Source organism: Martes martes, assembly GCF_963455335.1.
Source record: "Martes martes genome assembly, chromosome: 9".
NCBI lineage: Eukaryota > Metazoa > Chordata > Mammalia > Carnivora > Mustelidae > Martes > Martes martes.
Window position 1 is genome coordinate 102867351 of NC_137896.1, and position 23739 is coordinate 102891089.

Sequence of the window (23739 nt, forward strand, 5' to 3'; positions counted from 1 at the left end):
TATTTAATTCAACCCTGCCTTGGGTGTCCGGTGCCATCAATCTGCTTTACAATCCTGGGTGCCCGGAAAGGGAGAGCGGTAGCACCTTGGCCTGAGTGTTGAAATAAACACAGGACTCAAGTGCTAGCCTGTGGGACCCACTGCCCGGCTCTTTCTATACTTCCCCAAACAACAAAACAGAGGCCTCAAGTGAGCTCCCTGAAGCTCAGCCTCAGAATCAGGAGGCCCAGAGGAGGAGGCAAGAGTGAGGGCTTAGCCTAGAACTCCTGTGGGTTCTTTGTTTCCCACCTGCAAAGCATACGTGGTCAAGGGGAGCAGCGATAGACAAGAGGGGAGGATGCCCTTTGCCCAGGAACTAAGGCCGCCTATCTGCCTGGCTGTTTGTTGTGGCTTTGCTATCAAGTGGCCCCCCAACAAGCTGGAAGAAAGGCCTCCTTCAGCGGTGAGTTTGCAGTTTACAAAAAGGCTTTTGGGGCCCACAACCCCTCCCCCCCGCTGCAGTGCCCTGTGTCCCCCTCCAAGAGAAAGGGCCACACCTGGACTGTCTCCCTTCCCCCACCCCCATCCTTTTGGCTGATATCTGAACCATGACCCTGGGCAGCTTTCCTGCCATCTAGTCTAAGGGCTCTTTCCCCATCCCTGCGGCTGGCTGAGGCCAAACACAGAACAAACAGAAACTTTCTACTTTGTTTTGTTTCACTTTATGTAAACGTGAAGGTTTCTCAACTGATAAAGAGCAGCAGCAACAATACTTAATGAGGGAAAAATTTAAAAACCTTTACCCTGAAATCACTTGACTCAATTGTCCCAAACTGTAAATGGTAAACGTTAGCTTTGCTGGGGTGAATGCACTCCACCGCTTGGGAAAAGTGACACACACAAAAAAAGACCATTCACGGGATGACACTGACTCCTGAACAGTCTCTTTTGTACCAAGTGCAGCAAAGCCCAGTTAGCAGTAACTGGGTAGCTGGCCGGGCAGAACGGCCTCTAGCAGGGGCTTCACTGGAAAGCAAGGGGAGTACATGGTTTGGCTGCTTGTGCACGGAGAGGTCATAGCTGTGGTGTGACAGCAGAAAAGAAGGAATGTCAGCAAAAACCCACTGGCATGCCTGCCCAGAGGGAAGAAAGCAAAGTCGGGTATAAAACATGGTGTGGGCAGATCAGATTTTCCACACGCACCCCAACAGGCATAGTGTTGCCAGATAAAAAACAAGACGTTCCAGTTACACTTGAATTTCAGATAAGCAATGGATATGCCAGTACACAGAGATCTACTCAGTCAAATATATGTAACTTAGTATCCTTTAGCTCAAACTAGCTGGAGCCAGAGTGCCAGGGAGTGAGTTCCTGGTTGCCCTCCCACAGGCTGGCCTGCTGGGATACAGAGCAGGGTGAAGAGTGGGTCTGGAGGGGGCAAACAGGGACCCCGCACATCAAGCAAACTATTCAACCTCTCTGAGCCCCAGCTTGGAGGGTGTAGAGGAGCTCAGACCTCTGGGCAACAATGATGGACCCAGGATCCCTTCCCCACTCCTCCTGGTATTGCTTCTGGCTTAAGAAAAAACCAGAGCCCCATCTGCGCCCTTTCCCGTCATGCACGCACTTCTGTAATGAAGTCCCAAGGTCCTCAAAGGCCTTTAAGCAGCTCCTCGTGATCCCCTTTAACCTGTACCCCACTTCCTGACTTGGGTATTTAACTTTTTCTTGGTAGAAGTGCTTTGTAAATGAAGCTTCCCAAGCGGACGGCACCCCTCAAATCCTTTCTGAAGAGGAACACCAGATCAACCAGAAAAGAGGTCCAGAATCTGACTGTAACTCCTTATCATTGCCTTCTAACTCTCCAGCATGCCTTCCAAACTAGCAGAACATCGGAATCTCCACGGCAGGTTTTAAAGTTCTGATGCCTGCTTTTCTTCCAGAGCTTGAGTTTAATGGTCTGGGGTACAGTTCGGGTATCCGGACTTAAAAAAATATATATCTTCTAGTGATTCTAATGTGTAGCCCCGGTTAGACCCCTCCTCTAAGGGAATGGATCCAGTATCCCAAATCACCTTGGGGAAACGGGCTGTTAAGGGTTCCACCTGAGAACCCCACCCAGAAGACTCAGGTTTGAATGCCTGTGGTTGGGGAGCGTGGTACCTAGAACTCTGGAGTCAAAGAAGCAATGTTTAGCCCCATCTAGCTCAGCCACTCAGAGACCAGATGACATTGTGCAAGTCACTCGTCCAAGTGAGATTCAGCGTCCTTATCTGTAACACCTCCTTCTTTCAGAATAGCAGAATACCGCACATAAAATTCCATGCAGTGCCTGGCACGCACAGACATGCAATAAATGGCAGTTAAGATTTTCTTTTTTTTTTAAGATTTTATTTATTAATCTGAGAGAGAGACAGAGAGAGAGAGAGAGAGAGTACGAGCTGGGAGAAGAGCACAGGGAGAGGGCAGAGGGAGAGGGAGAAGCAGACTCCCTGTTGGGCAGGACAAGGGGCTCAATCCCAGGACCCTGAGATCACGACCTGAGCTGAAGGCAGATGCTTAACCGACTGAGCCACCAGCACACCCCCAGTTAAGACTTTCATAACATGAAACAAATGATCTGTCATTTCAAAAGTGCAACTAGTCATATCTGAACCATCAATGCTGAACATATGGGACCAGTTACGCTGACTTAGACCATTCAACCTCTCGCAGGGAAATATGAACATATGTTTACTTAACTGAGGGTTTTCCTTCTCCTTCCCCTTGGGCAGCACACCAAGTGTCATGGAAGACTGAAGGAACACTTTCTGGCCAAAGTGGTGAAGCAGTTTGTCCCCCGGGTATCTGAGGTTGGTTCTCCCCCAGGGCCAGATGTGGTGGCTCTTGGAAGATCTAGCAGAGACTCTCAGGCTCCTAAATTCCTCCACCATGCTACTCCCAACATATACGTTCCAGCCCACCAATACCTGAATGCCTAGTAATAAAAAGCCATTTTTAGGGCGCCTGGGTGTCTCAGTCAGTTGAGTGTCAGACTCTTGATTTTGGCTAGGGTCATGATCTTGGGGCCATGGGTGTTGGACTCTGCAGAAGCATGGGAGTCTCCTTGGGATTCTCTCTCTCCCTCTGACCCTCCTGCTCACACACACATACGCGCACACTCACTCTCAAATAAAGAAAATCTTAAAAAGAAAATAAAAAGCCATTCTTTTAAAAAAAATTATTTCCTTTTAAAATGTGAGTTTCTGGGCACCTGGGTGGCTCAGTGGGTTAAAGCCTCTGCCTTTAGCTCAAAAGGCACCTGGTTGGCTCAGTGGGTTAAAGCCTCTGCCTTCGGCTCAGGTCATGATCCCAGGGTTCTGGGATGGAGCCCCAGCATGGGCTCTCTGCTCAGCAGGGAGCCTGCTTCCCTTCCTCTCTCTGCCTGCCTCTCTGCCTACTTGTGATCTCTCTCTCGGTCAAATTAAAAAAAAAAAAATCTTTAAAATGTGACTTTCTGGGGGCACCTGGGTGGCTCAGTGGTTTAAAGCCTCTGCCTTCGGCTCGGGTCATGATCTCAGGGTCCTGGGATCAAGCCCCGCATCAGGTTCTCTGCTCGGCAGGGAGCCTGCTTCCTCCTCTCTCCCTCTCTGCTGCCTCTCTGCCTACTTGTGATCTCTGTCTGTCAAATGAATAAATACAATTTAAAAACAAAACAAAACAAAACAAATAAAATGTGACTTTCTGGAACACCAAACAAGTTTGCCAAAGAGAATTCTGTCCAAAACAGATATACTTTTCCTTACTCCTCCAACTAAGTACACATAAAAACAGCAGAAAAAACATTAAACAAACAAACAACAGCAACAACAACAACTACTCTGAAAAGTGGAGAGAAGGCAGATGAACCCAGGACTTCAGGAAGCTGGCCCACCATGATGATAAATTCTCTGGGTTTCCCTCTGGCTCCATATGTCTCAATCTGGAAATGTTATCAGGCAAAGAACATCACCACCAAACAAATAAACAAACAAAAACAAAACCCCCAAAAAGCCTTTTTTCCTGAGTCAAAACACCAGGAAAGGGAGAGCCCATTCATACAGAAGACTTTTTAGAAAATAAAACTGTTCTCCTGGGCGCCTGGGTGGCTCAATCGGTTAAGTGTCTGCCTTGGGCTCAGGTCATGATCCCAGGGTCCTGGGAATAAGTCCTACATTGGGTTCCTCGTTCAGCGGGGGGCCTGCTTCTCCCTGTGCCCCTCCGCCTGCTCATGTGCACTCTCTCTCTAATTAATAAATAAAATATTTTTAAAAAAATTGTTCTCCTCCAGGCAAACCACCCAGAAAAACCTATGGTCCCATCCCCACCCATGCTATCAAAGGTTAGGTGGAGAGACTAGACTTCCACTCCCGCCTGGCATTAATGAGGCATCCCTCCCCATCCCCATTAGGGTGGCAGCAGAGAAGGCCTAGTAGATAATCAGGGTTTTCACTGCTGCCAGTGAGGCCATCCCTCTTCTTCCCCTAGTGTCAGTGGAGGTAAGGTGGGGCACAGTCAGGAAGTACTAAGGCACCGCATCCCCTCCCAGACAGGAGATGTCAGTGGAAACCTAATGGGCAGCCAGAACTCCCACCCCACCTCTGACCAGCAGTAACTTACACTCAGATGCCAATGCAGGCTGAACAGAAAACCTAGAATTCTACCCCCAGCAGGCAGTGAAGAGGCAGCACACCTCTTTGCCAGCCAGAGCAGCTGAGAGGAAACCCAGTGTAACAAAAGATAAAAGTAAGAGCCAGAGTCTCCTAATATAATACCCCTAAATGTCCAGGTTTCAATAAAACATCCAATCTCAAATGGAAATACCAACGGCAAGGTGACAGAGAATTATCTGAAAAAGGTTTTATTATTTTTTTAGAAGATTTTATTTATTTATTTGACAGAGAGAGACACAGAGAGAGAGGGAACACAAGGAGGGGAAGCAGGAGTGGGAGGAGCAGGCTTCCCGATAGATCCCAATTGCTGGATCCCAATTGCTGGAAACCAATGACCTGAGGGGAAGGCAAATGCTTAACCACTGAGCCACCCAGGTGCCCTATAAAAGGTTTTAAAAAAGGAATCATGAAAATACTTCAATGAGCAAGTATGAACAAGAAACATTTGAAAATAGAAACCTTGACAAGGAAATAAAGTCACAATAAAGAAATAAAAGATATATGTTTTTAAAAATGCAACTTTTTGAACTGAAAAATACAATAACCAAAGTTAGAAACTCAATGAGTGGTCTCAATAACAGAAGGGACGGGCAGTTGAAAGAATCAGTGAACTGGGGCACCGGGGTGGCTCAGTGGGTTAAACCTTTGCCTTCGGCTCAGGTCATGATCTTGGGGATCCTGGGATCGAGCCCCGCATCAGGCTCTCTGCTCGGGGGGTAGCCTGCTTCCCCTCCCTCTCTGCCTGCTTCTCTGCCTGCTTTTGATCTCTCTCTGTCAAATAAATAAATAAAATATTAAAAAAAAAAAAAAGAATCAATGAACTGGAAGACAGAACCATAGAAAATTATCTAATCTGAACAACAGAAAGAAAAGAGACTGGGAAAAAAAAATGAACAGAGACTCTGGAACCTACAGGACTATTACAAAAGATCTAACATTTGTATTATCAGAGTCCTGAAAGGAGTGGAGAAAGAAGAGAGCACGAATGAAAAAGCACTTGAAGAAATAATGCTGAAAGCTTCCTAAAGCTGACAAAAAATATAAACCTACAAAATCAAATATCTGAGTGAAACTAACATAATAAACCCAAAAAATATCCACACCAAGATACATCCTAGTCAAACTTCTGAATAGTAAAGACAAAGAGAACGTTTTCAAAGCACTGAGATAGAGAGATGGTGTCTCCCCTATAGAGGTAAAACAATTCAACTGGCAGTATAATTCATATAAGGAACCACTGAGGACAAAAGGAAGTGGCACATTTCATAAGTGCTGAAAGGAAAGAACTGTCAACTCAGAATTTTTCAGAAATGAAGGGGAAACCAAAATATTCCAGATGAAGGAAAACTAAGAATTTGTCATCAGCAGATCTACTCTTAAAAAATAGCTAGAGGAGGGACGCCTGGGTGGCTCAGTTGGTTAAGCAGCTGCCTTCGGCTCAGGTCATGATCCCGGCGTCCTGGGATCGAGTCCCACATCGGGCTCCTTGCTCTGCAGGGAGCCTGCTTCTCCCTCTGCCACTCTGTCTGCCTGTCCTCACTCTCTCTCTCTCTCCCTGACAAATAAATAAAAAAATAAAAATTTTAAAAAAAAAAATAGCTAGAGGAAATTCTCTAAACAGAAAGAAAACAATAAAAGAAGGAAACCTGAATCACAGGAAGCGAGAAAAAAACAGAAAGCAAAAATATTGGTCAATACAATAGACTTTCTTCTTCCTGAGTTTTCTAAATTATGCCTGATGGTTGAAGAATAATTGTAACACCATCTGATATAGTTCTATATATGAAGAAGATAATTATGTTTTCAATAGGGAAATAAAGGAACTTAAAAGGAGGTAGGGATTTTATAATTACCTTGAACTGACGAAAGAGCAATGCCTAATATATAATTACATTAAATGTAAATGATCTAAGTATATTAAAATAGCAATATTGGCACAGCAGATTAAAAAACCTTATCCAGCTATCTGCTGTTTATAAGAAATTCATAGCAAATATAATGATACAGGCAAGTTGAACACAAAGATAGAAAAAAATGTATCATGCAACTATTAATCAAAAGAAAGCAGGATAGGGGCGCCTGGGTGGCTTAGTGGGTTAAAGCCTCTGCCTTCAGCTCAGGTCATGATCCCAGGGTCCTGGGATGGAACCCCGCATCGGGCTCTCTGCTCATCGGGGAGCCCGCTTCCCCCTCTCTCTCTGCCTGCCTCGCTGCCTACTTGTGATCTGTCTGTCAAATAAATAAATAAAATCTTTAAAAAAAAAAAAAAGATAAGAAAGAAAGAAAGCAGGATAGCTACATTGATATCAGATAAAGTAGATTTCAAAGCAAAGAAAATTACCAGAGACAGAAAGGCAAATTATATAATGATAAAGACTCAATCTACCAAGAAGATATAGGAGTCATAAAGGAGCGTGTACCAAACAAAGCAAAATAAATGAAGCAAAAACTGATATAACTGAAAGGAGAAAAAGCAAATTAACAATTGTAGTTGGAGACTTCACCATCTCTCTCTCTCAAGAACTGATCAAAAAGGAGCACTTGGGTAGCTCAGTTGTTAAGCAACTGCCTTGGCTCAGGTCGTGGTCCCAGGGTCCTGGGGATCGAGCCTTGCATCGGGCTCCCTGCTCAGTGGGGAGTCTGCTTCTCCCTCTCCCATTTCTGCTTATGTTCCCTCCCTTGCTGTCTCTGTCAAATAAACAAATAAAATCTTAAAAAAAAAAAAGATAAAAAAAACTGATCAAAGAACAAGGCAGAAAATAAGCAAAGCTATAGAAAAACTGGATGACATTGCCAATGGAAAGAATCTAGTCTCTACATTTATAGAACATTCCATCCAACAACAGCAGAATCCACATTCTTTCCAAATGACGATGGGACATAAACCAAGATAAACCATATCCTGTGCCATAAAGCAAATCTCAAGAAATGTAAAAGAATTAAAATCATACAGTTTGTGTCTCTGACCACAATGGAAATAATTAGAAATAACAGAAAGGTAATAGGAAATTTTTCAAATACTTGCAAACTAAACTTCCATATAATCTATGGATCAAAGAGGATGTCTTAAGGGAAATACAAAAATATACTGAACTGAATAAAAAAAAAAGATAAAAGATACCAAAATTTGTGGGATACAACATAGTGCTGATGGAGAATTTATTCAGTAGTCTAACCTCAGAACACAGAAAAAGAAGAGCACAACAAAAAATAATGTATTTATAGGAAATGAAATTGAAAAAAGAAAAGCATTAGAGAAAATCAATGAAACGAAGAACTGGTTGTTTGAAAATAACCAGTGAAACCGATAAATCTCTAGCAAGACTACAAAGAAAAAGAGAAGACACAAATTACTACTATCAGGAATGAAACAAGGAAAATTACTATTCATTGTACAGACATCAAAAGGTTAATAATTAAAAACTACGAAGAACTCTCACACAAATCTGACAACATAGAGGAAATAGAGGACTAATTCCACAAAAGACACAAACTACTATAACTCACCCAATATGAAACAGATAATTTGAATATCTCTATAACTATAAAGGACATTAAAATCATCATCTAGAAAACTTGCCAAAAAATAAATTTCCAGGCCAAAATGGTTTTACTGGATAATTATACCAAATGCTTAAAGAAGAATTAGCACATGGTCTATATAATATTTTCCAGAAACTATAAGTGGACAAAAGCCAATATATTTTATGAAGCTGGTGTCCTGATACCAAAACTAGACACAGTACAGAAAAAATAGTACAGATCAACATCCTTCTTGAATACAGATGCAAAAACTTCTTAATAAAATATTGGCAAATAGAATTCAACAACATATAAAGAGAATTATATACCAAGATCAAGTGGACTTTATTCCATGGGTAGAGGGTTGGATCAGTATATGAAATCAATGAAAATCAATCAATATCATCCACCACATTAACAGGTTAAAGAAGAAAAATCACATAATCATATCAATCATTTAATAAAGTCCCACAACCACTCAATACCCATTCACAGTTTTTAAGAAAATAGAGAGGAGAAAACTTGCTGAAATTGATAAAGAGCATCAACAAAAACCCAACGGCTGTCATTTTACTTTATGGTGAAAACCTTCATTCTTTTCCTCTTAGATTAGAAACAAAGCAAAACGTCTGCTTACTCCATTTTTTGTTTGTTTGTTTTTAAGTAGACTCCATGCCCAGCATGGAGTCCAACAAAGGGCCTGAACTCATGACCCTGAGATCAAGACCTGAGCTGAGATCAAGTCAGATGCTTAACTGACTGAGCCACCCAGGTGCCCCTGCATTCCCCATTCTTAGTCAACATAGTGCTGAAAGTTCTAGCCAAGGCAGTAAAGCAAGAAAAATAAATAAAAAGCATCAGAATGAAAAGATCAGAAAGGAAGAAATAAAATAGTCACCATTTTGCAGATATGATTGTCTACCTAACAAATCTCACAGAATCACAAAAAATGTCCTTAGGTCTAATAACTGATTTCATCAAGGTCATAGGATACAAGATAAATACACAAAAGTTACTTTACTTCTATATACTAAGTAATGAACACACAGACATCAAAATTAAATATACAGTACCATTTACAATTAACTCCCAAATGATGAAATACTTAGGTATAAATCTAACAAAGTACATTGAGAACTCACATCCTGAAAACTACAAAGCACTGATAGGAGAAATGAAAAAAAGTTCTAAATAAATGGAGAGACATACTGGGCTCATAAATTGGAAGTCTTAACAAAGTAAAGATATCAATTCTCCTCAAGGTAATGTACAGATTGTGGTATAATAAAAATACATTGATCTGGTCCTTGTCCCCAGTTTCTGGCACAGAGCTCCTAAAATCCCTCAAACTTACCGAGTGATAGAAATATCTTTTGTTATTCATAAAGAACACATCTGAGTTCACCCTAATGAGGTGACTTAGGGTGGGGCCCCCAGATTGCTTCGGGATAGGAGCTGGTCATCAGAAAAACATGGGATTAGAGGGTTAGAATATTCTGCCCCACACCCAACCTCAAGGTAGGAAAAAGGGGCTGGAAATTGAGTTTAGTCACTAATGGCCTAGGATTTAAATAATCACGCTCATGTGATAGAACCCCATGTAAAACTCCTAAAACAACAAGGCTTGGGGAGCTTCTGAGTTAGTGAACACATCAACGTGCTGTGAGGGAGGTACAACCAGAGAAGGCACGGAAGCTCTGAACCTCTTCCCCTACAGGTTGCCCTATGTATCTCTTCCATTTGGCTATTCCTGAATTGTATCATTTCTAATAAAGCTGTAATCATAAGAACAATGCTTTTCTGAGTTCTGTAGGTCCATCTACTGTATTACCAAATGTGAAAGGGAAAGGATAGCATGTGCACCCCTGAATTTGTATCAGCTGGGCAGAAGGTAGGTAGCCTAGAGAGTTCCTTTGAGCTGGTGTCTTAAGTGGGGAGCAGTCCTATGAGATTGAGCCTCTAACCTATGAGGTCTAGGCTAACTCTAGGTAGGTAGTGTCAGAACTGAACTAAACCGTAGGACATCTAGTCAAGGTCAGAGAACTGGAGAATTTGTTGTTGAATCTATGTATTTGATGTCAGAAAAAAAAGCACATAAAGATTTAATACAATTCTTAAAATACCAGGAAGATTTTTTTTTTGTAGATAAAAACAATGTACTTCTAAAATTTGTATGGAAAAGTAAAGTATCTAGAATAGCTAAAACAGTTTTGAAAAAGAAGAATAAAATGAGAGGAATCAGTCTCCCCAATTTCAAAACTTATTACATAGCTGTAATAATCAAACTGGATAGTAATGGCAGAGGTACAGACACATGGATCAATGGAACACAAGAAAACCAGAAACAGACCCACATAAATATATCCAACTGCTTTTTTAAAATCTTTTTTAAAAAAAGATTTTATTTATTTATTTGACAGAGAGATCACAAGTAGGCGGTGGGGGGGGGGCGGGAATGCGGGCTCCCTGCTGAGCAGAGAGCCCAATATGGGCTCCATCCCAGGACCCTGAGAACATGACCTGAGCGGAAGGCAGAGGCTTTAACCCACTGAGCCATCCAGGTGCCCCTATCCAATTGCTTTTTGGCAAAGGTCGGAAGCAATTCAATGGAAGAAAGATAGCTTTTTAAACAAATGATGCTGGAGCAGGCGGATATCCACAGGCAAAAAAATAATAAACTTGACCTAAGTCTTACACTTTATTCAAAATGAACTAATATCTAATACATAAGATAAAAATGTAAAACGTAAAACTTTTAGAAAAAAAATAGAAGAGAATATCTTCAGGATCTAGAGCTAGGCAAAGAGTCTTACACTTGCCACCAAAGTATGATACTGTAAGGACCTATTTTATATTTTAGCAAGAGGCTTTCATTGAGGTTAAACAAAAACCTTATTGTTTAACCCTTAAACTGTCCCTGCTCCCCTTCCCCCAGGGGATTCACTTAAAAACAAGTCCCCGAAACCAGTTCCAGGTAACAAAGCCCAGATACAAGGGTGGGTCAGGCTGGGTGGAGACATCATCAGTGGTGGGTTGCATACTGTCTCCCTAGCTACCAAGGAGTATGGGCCCCTGCCCTTTGGGAACCTTTTTGGTGCCAATCCTAATCAAGGTGTAATAGGCTGGTTCAAATGTCTACTAGGGTAAATTGTAATTCAATTGGTCACCTAGCATCACTGCGGAGTTTCCTGTGTGTGTTACAATCTCATTGGTCACCTGTGCGTGGCCAGGCCCTACTGCATGGTCTTTGCCCTTAAAAGCTAGACTGTGAAACAGAGCACCTCTTGTAAGAGGTGCGTCCCCGAACGTTCGGTTAGATTCTTGATGCTTGGCGTGAAATAAAGCTTCGCTTGACCTTCGCTTTGTATCAGTCTGGGTCCGTTACTGGGGCATAACAATACATAAAAAAGAAAATGTAGAGGCGCCCGGGTGGCTCCATGAGTTAAAGCCTCTGCCTTCAGCTCAGGTCATGATCCCAGGGTCCTGGGATCAAGGCTCACATTGGGGGGGGGGGGTCTCTGCTCAGCGGGGAGCCTGCTTCCCCCTCTCTCTCTGGCTGCCTCTCTGCCTACTTGTGATCTCTGTCAAATAAATAATTTTTTAAAAAAATCTTTAAAAAAAAAGTAATAGACTGAATTTCATCAAAACTAAAAATGTTTGCTCTGCAAAAGACCCCATTAAGAAAAAACAAAAACCAACAACTACAGACCCGGAGAAATTATTTGCAAACCACCTATCTGACAAAGCACTAGTATCTAGATTATTAAAGAACTCAGTAAGAAACAAACAAATCCAATTAGAAGAGGGCAAAGACATGAAGAAGCCTTTGGTCAAAGAGTATATATGGATGACAAATATGCTCATGAGAATGGGTTCAACATCGTAAACCATTAGGGAAATTCAAATTAAGACCACAATGTGGTATTACTTCATACCTGTCGGGATGGCTAAAATTAAAAACTGACATCACCAAATGCTGTCGAGAATGTGTAATTTCAGGGGCCCATAAAAGTAGAAAGGGAAGCAGAAGACTTGGGGTCAGTGTTGCAATGCCAGAAGGGCACAACCCATGCTTGCTGGCTTTGAAGATAGAGGAAGGGGCCAGGAGCAAAGGACTATGGGCGGGCCCTAGAAGTTAGAAAAGGCAAGGACACAGCCTCTCCCTACAGACTCCAGGAAGGAAGGATGTCCTGCTGTCCCCCTGATGTTAGCCCCAGTGAGACCCATGTCAGACTTCTGACTTAGTGAACTGTAAGATATGATATTTTGTTGTTTCGAGCAGCTAAGTTTGTGGCAATTTGTCATGGCAGCAAATAGAAAGCTAATACAGTCTGATTCCATTTGTATGGCATTTCTGAAATGACAAAGTTACAGAAATGGAAAACTGATCAGCGATTGCCAGGGATTAAGGAGGTGAGAGGGCAGAGGGCTATGGGTAGGCTCTAAGAGGGCACCACGAGGGTTCCTGTGCTGGTGGAGTGAATCCATGTCAGTTTCCGGCCTGTGATATTGTACTAGTTTCCTTTGGCAGAAATTAGGTAAAGGGTACGTGGGGGTTTCTCCGTATTATTTCTTATTAGAAACAGCATGAAAATCTAAAGTTATCCCAAAAATTTAATTTTAAAAATCCAACTATGCTTAGTATCTTCTATCGGGGAAGAGGGAAAAGCTGTAGCACCTGTTTTATCTCCGGTTACTCACATTCTGCCAGTCTCTCCCCCTACACGATCCTCTCTGATCCCTGGCAGGGACTACCACTGCCCCCAGCTTGTAGTAAGGAACCTGAAGCTCACAGGTGCTAGGCAACTTGTGCAGATCATCACGGGTGGGAAGGAGTGAAGGGACTTCTCCTGGTCCCACCCACCCTCGCTTCACCAGCCGCATTCAGGCTCCAGCTCCCAAGCCCCTGCTTGTGGTTGGTTTTGAGGGCTGGACAGAACGGGGCTCCGGTGTGCCTGATGCCAGGCAAGGGTGGGGATGGGGTGATGGGTGGTGAGCCTGGAAGGTCAGTGGGTGCTGCTAAGATGGTCTCAGCCTGCTTTGCAACCGGCTACAGCCAGCCCCGAGCAGCAGTACCAGACCTATCTAGAGTTATTCTTTCGGTATTGAAGAAATGCCTCAGTTGAGATCTCACACAGCAATAACCTACCTATAAGATGTGCAGAAGAAAGGTTTTTCTCTACTCTAATAACAATTTGGCAATATACGATGAGAATACGTATTCCTCTTACCTACAACCTACAACCCACAACTCAGCATTTCCACCGCTAAGGACTCACACATGTTCATGGTGAGACACACACACACACAAGGTTACGGCTATCTTAACTTGGGTGGTGGTTTCGACACATATTTGTCAGAACTCATCAAACTCAACACTTACAATCTGTGCGTTTTATTATAGCAAATTAAACCTCCCTAAGGAAAAGATTAAAAACAAGAATGCTCACGGCACTGATGTGGGGAACAAAGGCCAAAGAAAAAATTAAATGTCCTTACTACTTACAGCCCATTGACAAATCCTTAAAACAGGCAGAGTGACTTTCCTCCGGGAGCTCAGCCTTGATGCTGACACTTGGCTAAGGGCAAAAGGCAATCTCAGCCTGAGCGGCACCCCCCACTCCCAGGATCCTGTGAGTCTACCTTAAACAAATGGAAATTCCTTTGGAAACTTCCTTGTCTCTACCCCAAGATATACGTTGGCAGTCATCCCACAAGCCTACAACCCACTGATACACATCTGAAGGGTCTCATGACTGAAGTTTTTACTAAACAGCAATAAAAGACCTTTTCCTAACAATAGCGAGCCCCCTCAGGGTCCTGGAAACCTTGTTCCCAAAATACCTGGGAAGCTTGTGCTGTCACTAACCCCCTCCCAATTTGAAAGTATAGACTGGATCACTCCTCAGGACCTCAGAGCAGCTCTTCTTTCCCAGGGATCCTGTCCCTGTGCTTTACTAAAACCAGTTTTGCACCGAAGACATCTCAAGAATGCTTTCTTGACTGTCTGCTCCGAACCCCATTTCCACACCAGCAACATTGCTTGTAAAAGAAAAACGCAGAAAAGTCTAAATGCCCAATAGAAGGAGCCCGGATAAATAAACTACGGTGTATCCACCTAGTTGCCTTATGAAGATAAGTAAACCAGGGTGACACTGTTCAACCCAGTTGAGTCTAGGAAACTTAACACAGAATGAGAAAGCAAGCTGCCAGAAAGCACACTATTCATATAAAATTTTATCACAAGTGCATAGCAACAGCTGCTGGTGTCCTATTCAATGCTCAGTCTTCCTCTTCCTACAAATGGGACCTGATCTCACTCAGGGAGCCACTTGCTAACACACTTGATTTGTCACTCTTCCTTGCAGCTGGGTACAGCCAAGGAAACTCAAGCAGAAGTCAACAGCTTGGGGCTTTGCATAAAGCTATCACCTTCTTACGGCCTAAAAAGGGCAGACTCAGCTGGTATGAAACTGGCTGTATATTGTCCTTCCCAATTCCTTCTTCTTGAAATGCAAATGAAATGCCCAGAGATGCAGCATCCATTTGGAGGCGATAAGCTCTAAAACTAAAAACATGTAGTATGTCATCATACTACAGATAACAGAATAAAGAGCCAGGAAGAGCCAGGCCCCTGACCACATCATGGGGCCTCTGTCCCAACCCAGCCTACCTACCCTCAGACTGCCTGTAAGAAGAGAGAAATACCTTTCTTTTGGCTGAGCCACTGAAGTGAGGTTTTCTGTTACATGCAACCCAAAGTAGACCCTACCTGCCATGGTGTCAAACAACACTGTAAAGTGTCACCAATACAATTATGTGTTGTCAAAGGGTAAAGAGATGTGTGGGAATTAAGACACCTAACGTTGGGGGAGTGACTTTCTCTAGAGGAGGTGAGACAAGGAGACTGGAGTGGGGAGCAATGGGGGGGCCTCAATGGGAGACGGTGTGAGGTATCCCAGTCCTCCTCAAGAGTCAGACGCATTGCATTGGTGGGGTGTCACCAGAAGTGAGCTTAGAATGGCTTGGACTCCTGGTGGTTAGGGTTGTACCCTAAAGACTGAGTCCATATGCCCTGGGTGGGGCTTGGGTTTCTGTATTTTGAAACAGCTTCCTAGCTGGTTGTCCTTGTCCTCCTAGCCAATATGCTTATGAGCTTTACATCCTACAATTCACATTATAAAATACTTATTTAATTTCCAAATATAAAATTACATCATGATACTAAATGAACAGACTTTTAAAAAAAATTTTTTTATTAACATATAATGTATTATTAGCCCCAGGGGTACAGGTCTGTGAATTGTCAGGCTTACACACTTCATAGCACTCACCATAGGACATACCTTCCCCAATGTCCATAATCCAACCACCCTCTCCCTACCCTTCTCCCCCCAGCAACCCTCAGTTTGTTTTGTGAGATTAAGAGTCTCTTATGGGTTGTCATGAACAGACTTTTTAAAATGATATAATTCCCCCCCTGGACCCTGGGGATTCTGCTGTGCACCCTGTGGAGACATGCTCTACTCTGACCAGCCCTTCTAGAAAGACTATATAATCATCCCCATGTCTTCCAGAACCCAAGAGTCCATACTCCCTGCAGATTTGATCAAAAGAAGCCATAATTTGTTTGGGCAGGTCCAGTATTCTCAGAAATACGCATCTGCGTAGCTGGAGGGGCTACCTGACGGGGGCAGACAGCTCAGGCGTCAGGGAATGGCAGCCGCCCACAGGATAGAACCCACTGGTATGACTCATTTTTAAGAAAGACTCTGTGTTGCCTCTGGTGCCATTTCTAGGCTGATGCCTGAGGACACTCACGGCCAGAGTCAGGCACAGGGCTGGGAGGTTCATTCACCCTCCTACTAAGGCACTGTGTCTGGAACCACACAGAGAACGTGTCCCCACCCCACCTCTCCTCTTCAGACAGAATCTGTTTTCTGCCCAGAAGGGGAGCCAGAATCACCCATCTGCCCTTCCATTTGAAAGGTGGGGATGTGGAGTTTCCAAAAAGGTATGGCGCACCATACCCCAGGTGTCCCTGCAAGTTAGTATCAAAACTGGGATGAGAACATCTCTCTCTAGATTCCCAGAGGTTATATTTTTCCATGAATGCTTTAGACGGAATGCTAAATCTAATGAGCTTCCTTTTTTCTTTGCCCCCAAACTTTCAAAGAGCATTGTTTTCATCAACAAATCTTCAGATCATGAGGCAGAATTGTAAAAAGGTTCAAGGGCGGGTTTCACTTCCTGTGTGGAGGCAGCCTGCCCTGTACTAGAGCCAGTGGAAAACCAGCCCCCCAAACAGGCAGCACTTGGGAGCCCATGAATATTTATGACTTCACTGTGCATTCACTAAGTAGTGCGGGACCGAAAACAACTTCCAGCAACTTGGAGTCCATGTTCTAATATTCTCCGCTAAGATAGCTTGTTCTGACTTGTTTAAAAAAAAAAAAAAAAAAAGATACATTTTCAAAAACCATAATGAGGCCAGTCTACTCAGGAGCTAGAACAAGCCCTAAAGCTTAAAATAGCAAAACAATCGCTTCTCCAAGATAAACAAGGCTTTCCTTTGTGTGTCTAATGAGAGGCAAGACGGCAGCGAAGGCAGATTCTGACGTTTACTGTCCCCGAATGTTGAGGTAAATGGAGCCCAAAATAGCAGATTATACAAAAAGAGATTGTCAAATGCCAACCTGAGACCTATGTCCTGAAGGCGAGCCCCCTTACCGAGTGAGCTAGGGCAGGACACCAACAGTGTGAAGATTAGATCTGGCTGGGGCCTTGGCTCACTCTACAGGCGCCAGACAGCACCTTTGAAGGAACCGACTGAGAAACATCCAGAAGACACAGTAATCACTGGATACAAGGAGACACAGGAGCATAGAATTTGCTGTCATGAGAGTCTATAAATTGAGATGAAATGAAATGGGTTTTCTCCAAGCGTAAGTTTCTCCAACACTGTTAGTCTTTGGTGTAAAACTTCTGTAAGATTTTGGTCCAAACATAACATCAACATCTGTTCCCTCTCTCTCTTTCTCTCTCCCTGTCTGGTCCTCCCCAACCACCCCCAAGACGCATGGAAAATCCATTTTACCATTAAGTGAAAGAACTCTGTAGGTTTTTCTATGACATGTATAAGACATAATCATCCTTTCTCCATTTATCAATTTTTAAAAAAGATTTTATTAATTTATTTGACAGAGAGAGACAGCATGCACACGCGAGCACACAAGTAGAGGGCAGCAGAGGGAGAGGGAGAAGTGGGTTCCTCATTGAGCAGAGAGCCCATGAGAGGCTCCATCCCATAACCTTGGGATCTAGAGCTGAGCTGAAGGCAGCCGCTTAACAAAAGGAGCTACCCAGGTGCCCCATTTATCACTCCAAAACACCAGAAACTTGGGGGGCCTGGGTGGCTCAGTTAAACATCTGCCTTAGACTCAGGTGATCTCAGGGTCCTGCGATCTAGCCCTCGCATGGGGCTCTCTGCTTAGCAGGGAGTCTGCTTCTCCCATATTCTCTCTCTCTCTCTCCTCTCTTTCAAGAGCTCTATCACTCAAGTAAATAAATAAAACACCAGAAATAGGGCTTCCCCAGCAGGTCACGGCCACAGATCCTAATGGAATTCTCAACCCCAGCCAGGAGGCATTTTCAGCCCTCAGCTGGAGGCCGAAGGACTAAAACACGGGTGAAGAGACAGAGTAAGTTACTTCCCAATCAGAGGTCAGCACATGCCCGGAGTAGATGATGTGGAGAAGTTCAGGGCTTCCCTCAGGGTACCTGGGTGCTGGCTCACATCTGCCACTAAACAGTAAGTGTCCAGGAGCCGGGAGTGCCTCTGGAGCTCCCGGTTGGTTCCCTTGGGCTCACGGGCCACCCTGTGCTCACGGGCCACCCGCAAGCGCACACACTCAGACCATCCACAGTAAATCCAAGAGACAAAGCCTCATTTTGTATCCGCTGCAGCCAGAAGGCGTCACTGGGGAAACCTAGTTACAGCAGATAAAAGGGAAAGGGATTATCTGGATGCTTTACATTCAAAACCAAGAAAACCAAAACAAACGCCACAATAACAACAAACCACACCCACTCTGGAGTAGTGTTCTGTGGGAAAAGTTGAGCAGGAACTGGACTGCATTTTTATACCTTCCTGAGAGGCACATGACAGGAAGCTATTCCCGTAGTATGTTAAATCTGAAGTCAACCAGCGAAGGTAACGGGGCGAAGGGGGGTCGGGGGAGAGGTGGCAAGGCAGGCCCTGCCTCACGGGACAAGCCACAAGTGACAGGCGTTAGGTTTTGCAAGCAAGGACGAGGAACAAAGCCCTAAAACACAGAGACGAGGGGGTGGGCCACAGCTCTGTTCTCGTATTTCAGGCTGCAACTCAGGATACATTTCAGCGAGAAAAGAACCTTTCCCCCCAACACTTTTTGTCTGGGAGAAACATTACCCCAAAGTTTGAGTTCAGAAGAATGGAGAACCAAAAGCAATGACGGCTAGTATTTTTGGAGCATTTACCACGTGCCCTTAGCTCATTTTCATCCTCCTGCCAGTTCTGTGACTAGTGAAGAGACCCACGGTACCAGAGAGGCAACTGAGGTCCCAAGTTACCCATGGCCCTTAGGGCTCCCCAAAGATCAGCCAGCGGGGTGGGACAAGGAGCCCGGCTTGCTGCCTACCCAGCCCCCACCCCACCTTAACATTTCCATCCCAGTCCCAAGAAACTCCTGTGGTGAACCTGCTTTTTTCCCATTTTCATAATCATTAACCTCCTGCTGAGATGCATACCAACCCAAGGCCATGCAGTTTGGGTAACAGCAAACCAATGACAATGGGCCAAAGGCAAGGCACTCGGGTCACAACTAACAGGATATCAGGCAACCCACCTCTGGCAGGGAGCTGCTATCCTGTGTTAACATAAAAAATCAGCTTTTGACCTTTTTTTTCCCCTCTAGCTGGAACAGTTAAGAAAATATAAAATGTCAATATTGCTTTATTGGGTTAATATAGTCCAAAAATTGATCTTCTTTCAATGCCCTAAGTTTTCTAGTAACAAAATCACTTTGGCATCACAGCAAAATATAAGACTGTTTTCTATCAACCAAGCCCCAAGCACAAGGGCATGGGAGCTGCAACAAATTCTATGTCTGGGTGAGCCAGCAGGAGCAGAGAAGGGGGAGGGGAACATGGTGAGACCCACAGGGGCCTGGCCCTCTGACACCAGCCAGATACTCACTGAGCATTGACGTGGGTGAAAGCATCGTGCCATCTCACGTGGGGTGGTGAAAAGTGTTCTTGGGAAATTAAATTCAATGGAGAGAGAGAGTAGGTGTGTGTTGTGTAACTCTGGTTGGGGTGGGAGTGAGGGAAGGCCTCTTCTAAGACATCTGAGCTGAAACCCAAGAAGAAGCCAGCATGCAGAAATCTTGGGGAAAGGATTCCATTTGGAGGGAACAACCACTGCAAATGTGCTAGACAGATGCCTGTGGCTGGAGCAGTGTGAACGTTAGAACAAGTGGAAATGGGGCAAAGGGAGTGGGCTCTTCACATCCCTGCAAACCCTGGGAGGAGTGGGAAGCTGCTGGAGAATTTTAAAGAAGGGGACAACACAAACACAATCCAATTCATCTCTCTAATTTCATTCTGGGTATTATGTAGGAAGCCGCGGTTACACACATGTGTTCTATAGGTAAGGGGAATCAATATCCTGGCTCAGCTTTTCTACCTGGTAACATGTTCCCAATTCACTGGGAACTAAAGATTCAACCTGTTCATAACCAGCTCTGACTGTAACTTACTGGCCCTGCTCCTCTGATTATCTGGAAATTATTTCTAAAAATAAAACTGAGACGTTATTATTAATTTTAAACATATCTGTGTTCCAGTCATCACTTTCAAAAAGGGGATCAGAAAGACTTCTTAAAAACTATTTATTTTTAAAATGTGTCCTGCTTACTTCTAAAAAGCGTTTGAGCCCATTGTCATAAAGCTTGTAAACAGCAGGAAGACTTAAAGTTCTCCGGGGGGAAAATATTTACAATATATTGTAATATGGGTTCCCGCATCCCATAAGCTTGGGAGGGAAATGCTGATGTTGAAGGGTTTTAACCTTTAACCAATTTGTTCTAAGGACTGAGTTAAGCTGCATGTACTGCTTCATGATGGGCTGAGTCCTTCACTTTTATCCACTTTGATATCTTTCCCTCTATCCTCTCCCTGGCCCTCTAGACAGCCAACCTTTGCCTGGTTTCCCTGCTCACTGGCTCCCCCATACAGAGACTGAGCAGAAAGGACATATTGGGAAGTCTGATGACCATGGTTCAGCAGTTTCAGTTCTCTGTGTGTGTGTGTGTTTCTTCATGGGATGGTGTTTGTGTGTGTGTGTTGGGGAGGGGGGAGTCCGGGGTTAAAGTGATATGTAAATTTTAATTATTTATCCATTCCCCTCCATTGCATATACACACATCCTTCACCTTGTCCCTCTTTCTCTCCAACTTCTGCTAAAATCTTAATTAAAACTGGACAAAGGGTCTAATTTCGATTTTTAGTCTCTACCCATAGCATTCTTACTTCTGTTCTAATTCTGCCAGTGAGAATCCCAACCTTTGAGCTTTCACAAGGTAAGATATAACACTGTCAGACATCTCACTGATAAATTCCAAGATAAAACCCAAAAGGTAGGGTGCCTGGGTGGCTTATTTGATTAAGGGTTGGAGTCTCTATTTTGGCTCAGGTCATGATCTCAGGATCATGAGATGGAGCCCTGCATCAGGGTGGACATGGAGTCTGCTTAAGATTCTCTCTCTTGGGGCACCTCGGTGACCCAGTCAATTAAGCATCTCCCTTCAGCTCAGGTCAGAATCCCAAAGTTATAGGATTAAGCCCTGCATCAGGCTCCTTGCTCAGTGGGGAGTCTGCTTCTCCCTCCGCCTTCTCTCCTTGCTCATACTCTCTCACTCTTTCTCTCTCAAATAAACATTAAAAAAAAAAATTCTCTCTCTCCCCCCTCTGCCCCACCCCCCAGCTCTCTCTCTCTTTCTCTTATTAAAAAAAAAAAAAAAAAGGCAAAAGGTAGAAGAACCGGAAAAAAATTTTCATTTTTCCTGCTTGGTGGGTTTAGCAGACCTTTTAGGATTATCTGACTAAAGCTAATTGTCTGCTACAAAAGGATTTTGATAATTGGTTTTTAAAAACATTAGAGAAATACACCATTTTAAAATATCTTATAAGCACCAAAACTGTCGTTTCTGTTGCTTTTCCCATAATTTTCACCACATTCATGATACCTCCAAGACTATTTATGGTCAGTCCTGAGTAGTAACAAAATAGAACAGATTTGCAGCAGATTATGAAAAATGGGATCTGGCAGAAATGCTGAAGAATTTTTTAGGGTTTGGTGGGGGTGGAGAATGGAATTGTTTTGGTTCTTTGATTGGTTTGGCTTTTGATGTTTGCTTCAAATTGCTATGTGGCCCCAAATTATAAATTGCATATATAATTTAATGTGTAACAAGAGGGTTCACTGCTTAAGAATTTTTTATTTGAGCAACTGAGTTTTCAAACGAAAATCTCAAAGGAAAACATTTAAGTAAATTGCTTAACTATAAATTGAACTTTCCAAGTATTCTTAAAAACTATCTTTGACTGTTATTAGGTAAAAGCTATTCAGCCATGTTCATGGTCAAAAGAGACAAAAACCACATGCTGAATGGAAATAGAAAACTTTTAACTAAGAATGTGTTTATTCAAAATAACCCCCCCCCATTTCTTTTTTCTTTTTTTTTTTTTTTTTGGCAAAACCTGGTTAGGTTTTAATTAAAACTGAAATGCATCAGCGATCAAACTTTTAACTTGCTACTTAGCCTCCAAACAGGCTGCTGATGCAGAATGGAACCCTCCTTACCTGGCCTCCACTTTTCAATCTAGAACCTTATATTGGAATGTGACCGAATCGGGACAAACCTAGACGCTGTCCAAGCACATTAGATTCTGTTCAGCAATAATAGGGGTTAAAAGAATGCTTCCCCTAAGTCCAGGGTCCCCACACTCACAGGGTGTCCTTGCAAAAAGGTACTAACACTACCTATAAGGACCCAGTGGGAGCAGACTGGACCGCTGTACCTCTCTGGCGGACTCCCGTCCTTAGTCGATCGCAGCACCAGGAATGTGATCCCAACTTCCCCAGGCTGCTAGTCTCCCTCGGGAGATGGGGCCCGCGGCTCCCAGAACTACTGCCAGAGCCGGGGTCCAACCACGCAACGGTGTCTAGGGGAAAGTTTTCAGCGCATTCCCGACCAGATCTGCGACCAACATTCCTCTGGAGCGAAAACTTCGGGACCTGCAGCGGGTCGGGCCGAGTTCGATTTCCTCCTCTGCGGTAAAGGGGAGCCCCCGGTGCCCACCCCTACCTGACTCCACCGGGACGCGCACCCACGACCCATATTGAGTGCTCCGTCAGTGGGTTGCTGGGGTCCCTGCGCTCCACTCTCTGGCACTCCTGGGGCGTGCGGAGGTGTCTGCAAACTTGCCCAGCAGCCCGGCGCGCCCCCGTTGGCGCGCACCCTTCCCCGAGCTCCGAGGCGCCAGCCCCCGGCCCTCAGCGCCTGGCCCTGGGCCCCGCGCACTCACCTCCGTTCCAGAACGCGGGGAGGAAGAACCACAGCAGTAGCGGCAGCAGGGCCCGCCTCATCCCGGGGCTGCGCGTCTGGGAATTCTCTCCCGATCGAGGGACAGACAGACGTCCTAAACCTGGCCCGTCCTGGATCCAGCGCGCCACCAAAGTAGCCCAACGCCGCCGCCAGGACAGCTAACCCCGAAGTGCCCGGCCGAGCCGCGGGCAGGAGGTGCCTACGGCCGAAAGGGGCGGGCCGGGGGCCGAGTCCGAGCGGACCCGAGCCAGTTGGGGTGGGGAGGGGGCGGGAAGGAGGGCGGGCGGAGAGGCGGGCAGCCAAGGGGAAGGAAGGGGACCGGGCTGGACAGTAGGGGCGGGCAGGGGCGGGCCATGGGCCGAGCCTGGGCGGCCCTGGATGGGGGGCGGGAGTGGAGAGAAAGGGAGGGGACTGAAAAAGAGGGGAGGGGCGGCCGGAGGTGAGGAGGAGAAAGAGCCCGGACCTCTGGCGGGCCCGGAGTCTACCACTTGTGGATGGAAGAGAGAGAGCAAGAGGGGAAAATGTTGGAGGGGAGTGGAAGGCTCCCGAGGCCTTAGCCAGACCCAAGAGGAGGGTGCAGCACCTTGGGGCCGCGGCGATCCCGCAGTCCAGACGTACAAGACACAGAAAACCCTGGCGGCGACGTTCCCAGAGGGGAAGGCGACCGTGGCACCGCTTTCCACTGAGCGCCGCCCCCCTGGGTACCTGGCCGGAGCTGTGAGACTCGGCCCTGGCGTCGAGGAGCGCGTTGCCTCCCGGAATCCTTTACTGCGCCCCCGTGAGGAGTCAAAGAGAGATGAGGCTCAGGAAAGGAGATGAACATCAAGGGAAAAGCGCACAGCAGGAGTGGAAAAGCAGCTGGAAGCTATAAAGTGTGGAGGACCAAGAGGGAAGCCTCA

At 44.9% G+C, this 23739-nt stretch overlaps 1 protein-coding gene across 2 annotated transcripts in view; it reads right to left on the reverse strand.

Moving 5' to 3' along the window:
* Positions 1–23016, reverse strand: part of MERTK (MER proto-oncogene, tyrosine kinase) — a 113233-nt gene extending 90217 nt beyond the window's left edge. For both annotated transcript variants that reach the window (XM_080812661.1, XM_080812662.1), the window contains exon 1: positions 22821–23016. In XM_080812661.1, the coding sequence (XP_080668787.1) occupies positions 22821–22881 (61 nt within the window). In that variant the 5' untranslated portion in view covers positions 22882–23016. The remainder of the gene's footprint in view (positions 1–22820) is intronic.
* Between the last annotated feature and the right edge of the window lie 723 nt (positions 23017–23739).